The sequence below is a fragment of the Tinamus guttatus genome, unplaced genomic scaffold (genome assembly GCF_059628265.1).
Source record: "Tinamus guttatus ecotype Peru unplaced genomic scaffold, ASM5962826v1 Tinamus_guttatus_pri_ptg000580l, whole genome shotgun sequence".
Classification (NCBI taxonomy): Eukaryota; Metazoa; Chordata; class Aves; order Tinamiformes; family Tinamidae; genus Tinamus; species Tinamus guttatus.
This window is the reverse complement of record NW_028289114.1, coordinates 826,493-838,056: the sequence shown is the minus strand read 5'-3', so window position 1 is coordinate 838,056 and position 11,564 is coordinate 826,493. Positions and strand designations below refer to the sequence as shown.

General features: G+C 58.4%; 1 protein-coding gene across 1 annotated transcript in view; it reads left to right on the top strand.

The window, feature by feature from the left end:
• Nucleotides 1-1,503: 1,503 nt before the first annotated feature.
• NCKIPSD (NCK interacting protein with SH3 domain) overlaps nt 1,504-11,564 on the top strand; it is a 40,774-nt gene continuing 30,713 nt past the window's right edge. Inside the window, exon 1 of the mRNA XM_088534614.1 lies at nt 1,504-1,681. Coding sequence (XP_088390740.1) covers nt 1,511-1,681 — 171 coding nt within the window. The 5' untranslated portion in view covers nt 1,504-1,510. The remainder of the gene's footprint in view (nt 1,682-11,564) is intronic.

The window sequence follows — 11,564 nt, the reverse complement described above, 5'->3', positions numbered from 1 at the left end:
TCTGCCGAGCACGCTGCCGGCGGCACCGCTCTGCACCGCTGCACGCTGCTACCTACCGCTATGCACCCCCCTGCACCACCATGCACCCCCTTGCACTGCTGGGCTCTGCACCGCTCCACTCTGCGCCGCTCCACGCTGCTACGTCCGCTCCGCGCTGCTCCACACTGCTACGAACCCCCTGCTCTGAGCACTGCCCTGCTCTGCACCGCGCCGCTCCACACTGCCCTGCACGGCTCTGCACTACTGTGCACCGCTCCGCACTGCTCCGCAGCGCTCTGCCTGTGGGCCCGGCGCGGCTCTGCTCGGCCTTGGCCCCTGGGGACTGTCCCGCAGGGCAGCGGTGGCACCACACGAGGCTTCTGGGGACACAGGGCCGCTGGTCACAGGGCGTCCCCATGGAGCCGCCGCTCGCCCGCTGGGGTGATGCCGAACGACGGCAGCCCCTGCGCTGCCCCCAGCCTCGTGGGGCCCTGCCTGGGCTCCGTGGGAGCGGAGCCCGTTTGCACGGCAGGTGGCACCCGTCCCCTTGCCCCTGCGCAGCCCTCGGCCGTGCAGCCCTGTGTGCAGGGGGCTCGGGGTGTGCGCATGTGCGTCCCCGCTGCAGCAAAGGCTCTGCGCTGGGGGCTGCAGGGGTGCGTGGGGGTGTCAAGGTGGTGTGGGGGGGCCGTGTGCGTTTGCTGGGTGCATGGAGTGGGTGTGCCTGGGTGTGTGATGTGTGTAATGCGTGGGTGTGCACTGGGTGTGCACAGTGTGTGTGTGAGAGCACTATGTGCTGGGTAGCTGTGTGCACTGTGTCCGTCTGCAGTATGTGTGTGTGCAATGCGTGCATACGGTGAGTGCGTGTGCAGTGCATGGATGTGTGTGCAATGTGGTGTGTGGATGTGCAATGTGTGTATGTGTAGTGTGCGCGTGTGCAATGCATGCATATGGTGAGTGTGTGTGCAATGTGCACGTGTGCGCAATGTCTGTGCATGTGAAATGCATGCACGAGTGTGTGGTGTGCGTGTGCAATGTGTATATGCGTAGTGTGTGTGTGGGCAATGCATGTATATGCTGAGTGTGTGTGCAATGTGCATGGGTGCACAGTGTGTGTAGTGTGCGTGTGCAATGCATGCACGCATGTGCAATGTGGGTGGTGTGTGTGTGCAATGTGTGTATGTGTAATGCGTGCACATGGTGAACGTGTGTGCAATGTGCACACGTGTGCAACACGTACATGTGCAATGTGTATATGTGTAATGTGCGTGTGCAATGCGTGCATATGGTGAGTGCGTGTGCAATGCGCACGCGCGCCCCGCGTGCCCTGCGCCGCGCTGCCCGCGCGGGGGCGCTGTGGCGCGCGCTGGCGCGGGCGGTTCCGCGCACGCGCAGTGCGCCCCGCCCCGCCGCGCCGCAGGGGGCGCTGTGGTGGCGGCGGGGGGCGGGGCCGCGCGCGGGGCGGGGCCGGGCCGGGGCGGCGGGGCCGGGTCGGTGCCGGTGTCGGTACCGGTGCCGGTTCGGAGCCGCCGCCATGTACCGCGCCCTGTACAGCTTCCGCTCGGCCGAGCCCAACTCGCTGCCCTTCGCCGCCGGCGAGACCTTCCTGCTGCTGGAGCGCAGCAACCAGCACTGGTGGCTCGTGACCCGCGCCGGCTCCGGCGAGACCGGCTACGCGCCCGCCTCCTACCTGCAGCGCCTGCAGGTGCGGGACCGGGGCGGCGGGACCGGGCCGGGGGGGGGTCTCGGCGGCGCCCGGCGCGTGTCCGGGGCGCCCCGCGTGGGTCGGGACACGGTGCGGGTGCCGGGTGCGCGGGGAGCCGCGTTGGCCCCGCGCTGGGGCTCGTGGGGCTGCCCCCGCGCGACGCGGGGCTCTGTCCAGCGGAGGCTGCTGCGGAGGATCCTGGATGCTGGAGTAAGTGCGTGCGCCAACACGAGGACTATTCCCGCTTCCCCGGTCCTTGAGGCCCGCCGGGGATGGCCGTGGTGACCGCGCGGGCCGCCCTTGGCATTGGGCACGGGGAGCTGCCCGCAGCAGCGCGGCGTGCGAGCGCGTCGGGGTGCGGGGGACCCCGTCGGTTCAGTGCACGGGTGATTCTGCTGCGACGCCGCCGAGCTGGGCTCGGGCAGCGACTCGGCCTGCGCGTGGCCGTGGGCGCCCTTCGGCGCCCGGCGAGACGCTGGTGCCCAGACGCCGTAGCGCCCGCTCCGCCGCCGCGGGAGCCGGGCCTCGCCGCGGGACGGGGAGCCCTCGGGCAGCCGGGCACGACGGGCTGGCGGGGAGGGACACCTTGTGCAGCCCTAAGTCCTTAAGCCGTTTGCAGGAGCTATTTAAGTGCGGAGCAAGGAGCTGATTAAAGCAGCAGCTCTGCGAGGGCCGCGGTGGCACCGCTCCAGGTGCTGCCGGGCGCTCTGCGGCGCCCGCTGCCCGGCCAGCCCTGACGTCCTCCCGCCTCCACCTCATCCATAACCGTTCCGAAAGCTCGGAGAGGAGCGTTTCCTGCTGGATTCGCATTCCTCTCTGTTCTATTTTGCTCTAGTCTTAGAGCTCGGGGGTAGCTTGCAGTCCCCTGCATCCCCTGAGCGTGCTAGCAGTTCCCTGGTGTTGCTGGTGACTTTGTGTGCGTTCTCCTCTAGCTCAGGTGTGACTTTCTCAAATGCCCTTAAACCCGGTAGCAGGAAAGAGGAGTCTTTCCCATCTCCTGTCTTTTTTATGGATTTTTTTTGAGCTAGAACTTGCCTCATGAGGCAGCAGATCTAATTTGCTGCTCTGCAGTTACAGTAGTGCTCCCTGTACGTGACTCTTGTCCCTGCTGTTGCGTCCTGCCAGCTCCAAAGAGCTGATCCGAAGGCAGAATTTGTTTCTATCCGTGGAAAGCAGCGTGGGAAGCGTCTCCAGGCTGAGCACTCGCTTGCACCTGGGGCCAAGGGGCCAGCACGAGAGTGCGAAAAACTCGTCACCCCGGATGCGTTTAATGAGGGCTCCGGCACTGACTGCAGATGGTGGTTTGGGAGGCAGGTAGCGGTGCCCGCATGGGAGAGGGGGGAACCCCGCGGTGGTCAGTGGGGGACGGAGGGTCCCGGGGCGCTCGCGGGGCGCCGAGGGGAAGGGGTGGCGGGGGCTGCCCGGCGCTGCCGCAGGAACCGCGCAGGCCCCGCAGCGATGCAGCCGGCCTCCCCCTCGGCAGGGCTGCCTCCTCCTGCTGCCCCCCGCTATAGTCTGCTCCAGAGCTTCTTGCTTTTTCACCTTTTTTTTTTTTGTCTCAGCTTTCATAAATGTAGGAAACTCATACCCTGGCTTCTCTAGCAAGAACATAATTCCCACTTATTACTTTTAATCTTATTTCTTGGCTGATGTCTTCTCATGGCAAGTACAGCAGAGTTTTGTGCTGAAATCCTTGTGACTCACAGTGTTACCGATACAAGAGGGTTAGTTGTGGGAAGAATAACAGTCTTTCTGTCTCAGGAATATCTAGTGCCTCTAGGAAACAAATTAGGGCCAAGCTGGGGCATCAGCAGATGCAGATGGTTTGAAGTTAATTCAGGTCAATGAGGAACGCCCAACTTCAGCTGATATTCCTGCTGATTTTAGTCTTCTGTAGTTCCCTTTTTTTCCTTTCTGGGTTATTGAGAGTCGTTTCAAGCCAAGCGCTGTCCTGGGGAGTCCAGCTGGGCGCTTCTGGCAGTGGGGTTGGCTTTGGCTTGGGACCAAGTCATCCCAGCTCTTGTCCCACCACGTCCCACAGGTACTTTTGCCTTCCCTCTGGGTGTGCCGACCAGCTGTGTTCTGGGTATCAACAGAAATATTGTCCCTTGGGGAGGGAATGGCCCTGAGTACCGGGCTCTGGTGGTGCAGGACGAGGGGAAGCTGCAGAGCTGCTGCCAGGTGAGACGGGAAGGCCCCAACACGCGGATCTCCAGCGCTGTGCGGCGAATTGGTGCGGAGCAGCTGGGAAATAGCTTTGAACCTGCTGTGTTCAGAATTACCTGGAATCTTGAAATTTATCCACAATCGAAAATTTGCTTGAAATGCTGATTGAGGGTCTCTCTGCAGCTGGGATCATCTCTGCTCTTTTGTGCCCCTTCATGCTCTGCCTCTGGAAGAGCAGGACGGGGCTCGTCTAGGTGGGAAGGTGCTGATGGCCGAGAAGCTGCGGACCATCTGGTTGGAAAGCGGATTCAGCCGAGGGGAGAACGGGAACGTTTTAATCGTGCCTGGGACTGCTATTTACCGTCTCCTCTTCTGCAAGAATAAACAGGCTTGTGATAAAAATAAGAGGCTGCTCATGCAGCCTAGCAACAATTTCTTAAAATTCCCCTGCGCAGAAGCAACTGTGCAGAGGGATGATGCAGGTAGCTCTGGCCTAGGAGGCACCGAGATCCCTCCACCTCCCAAGACGGAAGGAGAAGGGGGATTTGGGAAGGAGAGGGAGCCCCGAGGGCTGGCGGACGGCGCGGCTGGGGTGGTCAGAAACCCGGAGCCGCTCCCGGAGCGCCATCCCGCTCCTCTTCCCAGCCCCACGGCCCTCCGAGCTGCTGTCCCTGCGTTATTCAGTTTGGTGACTTGCCAGCAAGCCCCTCACCGCTTGTCCGCACATTTAATTATTTTTTTGCCAGGGCAGCAACGCGTTGGCCCGGTGAGGACCCGGAGCGGAGATGGCCCTGGTGCCGGAGCAGAGCTGCCCGTCCCCAGCCAGATGACCAGGCGCTCTCGTAGTATCTTAATATTTCCTAGGAAGCAAATCCCTGGTTGCTGCAAAGTGAGCTTTAGCAACTGTGCTTGGCTGTAAAAGCTCCATATGGCAGAGGCTTTTTTTCCCTTGATCTGCATGAAATCTGCCTGTGAGCAGAGGGCTCCTGACATGGGCAGCGTCTCCGGCACCCCGCGCCGGAGGGGACGGAGCGCAGCGCGTCTCCCGCTCCGCAGCCTGGATCATTGCAGTCATCTGGTCCAGATTTCACAGAGCTTTTAATGGGCACGAGAGCTTAATCAGAATACTCGCACAGATCCTGAATAAGCACCCGCGCTAAAAATAAAGTTTTATTTTGGAGAAGCAGCAGCTGGTAGTGCTTTGCAGCTGAGGCTGCGTTTCTCAGCACGTGTAAGAAGCTGAAAGAATGAAGCATTGTTCTTCAGGCTCTCACAATGGCAGAGATGCTGTCATAGAGATGCTAGTGCCTGGAGATGAAGTTTTATTCTTGAAACTAAATTATGCAGTCGGGAATTATAACCATTCCTAATTACTGTAGCTAAAGACTTGAAATTTAAGACAGAAGTTCTGCAGTGTTTCACTGTAGAATGGTTTAAGTAGAAAAATATGAATGATCTTTAGCTTCATTTTTCATTTGGCTATGAAAACTTGTTCCTCTCACTTAGGGTACTATGATTAAAAAATAATCAAGCTCTTTGGTATTGCATAAAATTTGCTCCCGTGACTTGGATGGCCACATATGACCTACACTAGTGGCCTGTGTGTGTTGTTCCTGCAGCTGCCTAATGGCAGCGCATGGGGTGGTGGTGCAGCGATGGGCCTGCGCGTGGTCCCAGTGGGTCAGTTTGGGTCGAAACTTCATGTTTAAGCTTTTTTTGGGGTCAGCACAAAGGTTCTGTTGCTCAGTCTGCAAGCAGTGGAGAAGCACCTCGGGGCCCGCGTCTGCTTCTCAGTAACGTGTCCGGGGCCGTGTTGAGGGAGGGCAAGGTTGAGGCTCGCGAGGGGCTGCCCGGCGCGGACAGCCCTCCTCACCCTGCCCGAACGTGCAGGATTGTGGAGCAAGGGGCTGCCGTGCTAGAGTTATGTGACCCACAACTGGGACTTCTGGACTTCGTTTGTCCCGGTCCAGGGCCCCACGTGGGGCCCAGCTTTGGCCTCCCTGCCCCTCAGTGAGGCCGAAGGCAGCAGCCCTGCAGGAAGGCCGTTGTTCAGCTCGGCTGCAGCTTGGTGCCAATTTAAGTCTATCAAGTTTTGTTGGTGCAGATTTAAGCCGCCCGGCACCGCTCTGAGCGCGGGTGAAGGCCACGGCTGGCGCTGCGTGGCCGCAGAGCCTGTGTCCCCACAACAGCGGCGTTGGTGTCAATCCGGTCGGCGGCTCTGCCGCACGAGCCTTTGGGCATAGAATCACAGAATGCTGAAGGTTGGCAGGGACCTCTCGAGGTCATCTAGTCCAACCGCCTGCACACGCAGGGTCACCCAGAGCACGTGGCACAGGACTGCGTCCAAGCGGGTTTGAAGATCTCCAGAGAAGGAGACTCCACAACCTCTTTGGGCAGCCTGTTGCAGGGCTCTGGCACCCTCACTGGGAAGGAATTTTTCCTTAAGTTCCTGTGGAACTTTTGGTGCTTCAGTTTGTGGCCGTTTCCTCTAGTTCTGTTGGTGGCCACCACTGAAAAGATGCCAGCACCATCCACTGCCTCCCTTGAGGTGCTTCTAGACACTGCTCAGGTCCCCTCTCAGCCTTCTGTTCTCCAGCTGAACAGGCCCAGCTCCCTCAGTCTCTCCTCATAGGGCAGATGTTCCAGGCCCCTGATCATCCTTGTGGCCCTGCACTGGACTCTCTCCAGCAGCTCCACATCCCTCTTGTCCTGTGGAGCCCAGCACTGGACACAATACTCCAGATGTGGCCTCACCAGGGCTGAGTAGAGGGGCAGGATCCCCTCCCTCGACCTGTTGGAGATGCTCTTCTTGATGCACCTCAGGATCCCATTGGCCTTCTTGGCCACAAGGGCACCTGCTGCCTCATGGTCACCTTGTCGTCCACCATGACACCCAGGTCCCTCTCTGCAGAGCTGCTCTCCAGAAGGTCGGTCCCCAGCCTGTGGCATCTCCTGGCATTTCAGGGGACGGGCCTCGCGCTGCCCTAACCTGGAGCAGGGCCCAGCAGCGCCTTGGTGCCCTCCTGAACCGAAGAGAGCAGCAGGTCTCCCTGAGCCTGGGTGTTGAGCGTGGCTGGGCTCTGCGCTTGTCATCATGCAGCTTTTTGGATTATCCTGCTCTGCTCTGGCTTCTGGGATTGCCACATCCCAGCAGGTGAAGTCCTGGCGGATAACAGAGTGTGTAAAGAAAGCAGTGGAAACGGGATGTTTGGGGTTGTTGTGAAGTACAGAGGGAACCAAGAGCAGAGAACAAGGAGATGGGCTTGGTGTTCCTTCTCCTTGGAGAAGAATGTGCTAGTGTTAGTGATGGTGGGAAGAGCACTTATGGGAGAGGTGGGAAGGACCCTCCTTGATGGAGGAATGTTCTGCAGGCTCGGAGTGAGATGTGCTCCAAGGAAGCTTTCATAAAAACACTGTATCACGGTCACCAGCCACCTAAGAACATTCTCTGCAATGTCTGGGGCATATTTATGCCCTTGGGGAAAGTCAAATCTCAGGGTTTAAAATGAGTGTTTACATCTGTCAGTGGCTGGGCACGGAAAGCAGCTGAATATCTGTTAAGGTCACTGTTATCAGAGCTCTGTTTCAGAAACAGCCTTTTCTTTGTTTTCCTTTGCTTGCACAACTCAGATGCACATAAAAATAAACAGAGTTTTTAATAACATCTCAGCTCCCTCACTGATGAAGGATTTAAACTTTGTCATTCTCAGCCAAGATTTTCTATTCAGATATGAGCTGTCAGTCCGGGCACTAGTAGAAGGCTAAATTCCAGGAGAGGAATCATAAGGAGAGAGGCGTTAAGAGGCCTTAATGTGCAGCTATAGCACTGGGTAGTCTGCAAGAAAACTGAGCCCCCGGTGTCCTGCGTGCTCAGTGCTCTAAGCCAGGTTTTACAAGGCAGGAGTTGTAGTAGTGTGCGAGGACTTTGTGTGCGGGGAGCCGCACGGATTAGGTGACAAGCTGATAATTACTGCATTTTTCAGGTGCTGCTTGTAGCGGGGTTAAGCACATGGAAGTCTGGTTTTGTGCTCTAAAATGGCTTTCAAGCACTAGAAAAATAGTTTGTAAAGAAGCGATACCGTTCAGTGAGGACCAGCACTGTGCTCAGGTGGGAATAGCAAGGCATAGAGCTGCCCTCCGAGGGAGGGCCTGGAGGGTGGAGAGGGTCTGGTGCCCAAATCCATCGGGCATCATGCAGTGCTGCAAGAAAGATGGTTAGACTGGGCCCTGGAAGGCGGAACGTGCTGTGAGAGGTGCAGCGTGGTGCCTGCTCCGTTCAGCACGGGCTGCTTGGTTTGGGCTCTGGGACCAGCCGAGACGCCCGTGGAGACTGCGAGTGTCTGGATTGTTTCCTAGACCCCCCGGTCATGCAAGGGCTGAAGGATCTGGGCATGGGGCCTCATAAGGAGAGAGCAGCGTGGGAAGACGAGCCCTCGGGCTGCGTGAAACGCTCCAGGAGAGGAGGGAACAAGGAGGGAACAAGCTCTCCGCAGACATCACGGAAGGTCAAGAAACAATCAGCTAAAATTACAGTTAAGTGCTGTGAATTACTCATCCTTTCCCAGCAGGAAGGATGCGGAGCAGTGCCGGGGTTGGGAGCGTCGCTGCCGCGCTCCCCGTTGTCTCCAGTGCTCACTGGTCCTCTCCAAACGGGAAAAGCTCAAACCTGGCTTTCTCGATGAGTTTGAGCTGCAAAATGCTCAGTGCATTTAGAAGAAAAAGCCTCGTTTTGGGCGACGGTCGGTTCAGCTCCGCGGTGCCCGTCGTTAGCTCCGGCCGTGCGGTGCCCCAGTCCTGTCCCGCTTGGCAGCAGCGTCGCATCCTTCCCGTGCCGGCGGGACGGACGAGGCTTGACCTCCACGGGAGGCCTCGCGAGGCAGAGCTCGTCTTGATAAAGCCTTTGGTTTAGAGCAAACACGAGTGTTTTGAGGGAAGCATGAAGGGGAAGTGGAGCCGAGGACGTGATTCATCAGCGCCTGCCCCGCTGCTCGCTCGCCACGGCGGTGCGGAGCGGGGCGCTGAGCGCGGCCTCCTCGGTGCGAGCGGCGGTGACGCCTGTCCCCAGCGCGAGACCCCCCAAACCGCGGCTGGAGGTGAGAGCTGCAGTGACCTGCGCGTGTCCTGCCAGCAGAGCCAACCCGCGGGGCCGTTGGCTCGCGAGGTTCGGAACGCCGGTGCCTCGGGTGGAGGAAGGCTGAAACGGGAAGGCAATCGTGGCGGCGCAGGGTGCGCAGAACCACACGGGACGTTCCCGGGCGGCCTGTCCCTGGCTCGTGGTTCTGTGTGTGTCACCTCTCTGTGGAGGGGAGGCCGCCCGTCCCTTCCCTTCCCTTCCCTGGTCCTGCAGCACCGTGCGTGCAGCATCGCGCTGCGCCGCGCGCTCCCATCCCCTTTGTTCTGCTGACACACACACACACATCCACAACAGCATCTGCCCTGTCATATGTCATATCCCTGGTGTCCCATCTACCTCTCCCCATTCCCTTTTTTTTTTTTTTTTTCTTTCTCTTTTTTGGTGTTCCTGCAGTCTGGAAATGCACAGGCTGCTGTTTGGTTTGTCCAGCTTCTTGAAAGGTTTAATTAAAAAAGAGAAAAAGTTAAGCTGTCAGCCTAAGAGCACTGGATAATTGCAGGCTGTGGGTCGCTTCTTGCTAAATCACTGGTTCCGGGCTCCGATTAGGTCTCTTCCAAGTAATAGCTATTAATTCCCTTTGTTTTTCTGGCACTAGCAGGGCAGTGTGTTGTGCTACAGACCCCTGAGGGTTTCAAAGCTCCAGGTGTGTTTGTTGAAGCTAAAAGGGATGAGGGAGAAGCAGCAGCAGGAGCTGCGGAGCCGGCAGGGCTGGTGCACGGGAAGGAGGGCCCTGCCCGGTGCGGCCGCCCGCGCTCCCCTCTCGCCCGGTCCCTGCGGCTCCGTCTCCCTCCCGGCGAGGCCGGGTCCTCCCCGGAGGCCCCACAGAGGCCGGGCCCTCCCCGGAGGCCGCCCGGGCCGTTCCCGTGGCCCCGCGCGCTGTCACGGCCGCACCGGGAGCCCCCCGGCCCCTTCGAAACCAGATGGCTGCCTCAAGGGATCAGGCCGCGAACGCAGACCCGTCTCGTTCCGATATGTCACAGATTCTATTTTGAGCAAACTCGATGAATTTTGTGCCTTTTCAGCCCGCTTAAAGTTGTCTTGTTGTTTTTCCCCATTCCTTTCTAAGGAAAGAATAGATGCTCCTGAGTTAGGAGGTGTGGAGCAACATGGTTTGGAGCTCCGAGGTGGGGTGATAAATCCCAGCGGAGCGACGTGCCCCAGCGAGAGCCTCTGGGCCGCCCCGTCCTGGAGCTCGTGGGGGGAGAAGTTGGTGGCCGTGGGGCTACCAGGTGTCCCTGCACGGGGCACGGCCTGGCAATATGCGGCGGGTGCTCAAGCATCAGGGAAACCCATATTTTTCAGCATGTAAAAAGAGTAATTGTATTCAAATCCTCTCCCCTAAATAAGAATGATGAGTGTAAAGGTTTCTTATCTACTTAATGCATAAGCTTAGGGATTTCTCTGAGCTTTGCAGAATTAAATGGTTGGAGCTGAAGGCTCCTCTTCCATTTGACCTTAAGAAAAGGGAGTTCCTTGAAGCTCTAAGTAATGAAGTTTTTGCCTCCCCCAGACTGACCTTTATTCACTTAAAATAAAAAATGCAGGCCTTTTAATTTGTTTTTGGATTGATTTCAGGCAAATGTCTTCCATTAGCTTGATGACATGAGATAACAGCAGCATTGCAATCGCTGTGCAGTTATCTAAAGGCCTGTGCTGTATAGCTATTTACATCAAGGAGGGCAAGAAATCCCTTCAGCATCGAGTTTTGGGAAGCGCAATCCCGAGCTCTCTTGAAGCATTCCCGTAGTGATACGGGCTGGTGCCCGAGACCCTCAAATGCATGAACCGCATTTGAACCGGCTGCATTTCGAAGCTCTCGTTTAGAAGCCTCCAGATGACATTGAGCACTGGTCCCTTTGGTCGCTTTTAGCTGCTATTAATGCAGTGCTAATTCCTGGGCAGGCGTTAGCGCTCCCGGCCAAACCGCGGTTGCTGGTGCTGGGTCTCGTGTGGCTCTTGCCCTGGCCGTGGACAGGGCGCGTGTGGGCGCAGCCGGGGGCTGTGGGCAGGGAGGAGGGCAAGGAGAGACCCGCAAGCGCCGGGGCCAACGCGTGGGTTTGCCCGGCCCGCTGGGCATGGGGGCCCCTTGCCAGACCCGGGAAACGTCACCGCTCCACGGAGGGGCACCCGTGGGGTCCCCTCTGCTGCAGGGCTCGGTGCTGCTGGGGAGGGCCTGGAAAAGCTTCCTGAAACACGGGAATCGGCTCTTGCACCATCGGGTGCGATGAACGCTGACCGGGGAATGTGATACGAGAAAAGATGGACGTGAAAAATCAGCATTGCAATAAGGCAAATGAGCAGGGGTAGAGGTTCTGACACGCTCCGACACCCGCAGTTTGTGCTCCTTCCCGTGGGAAGTGAGGAGAAGGGGCCGATGGCCGATGCGCTGCCCTTAGCACGCTGTCCCAAGAGGACCGTGCTTTGCTGCTGCAATCCCTTGATGTTTGCTGGGGAGGCCGCACGTGCCGCTCCAGCCTGCGCAGGAGATGGGATTACAGTTTGCAGCCAGCGCAGGCTGTTTTCTTTCCTCCAGATAGCGCAGGACACTAATGAATTGCTTTTCTTCTGCAGCCTCCCTCATAC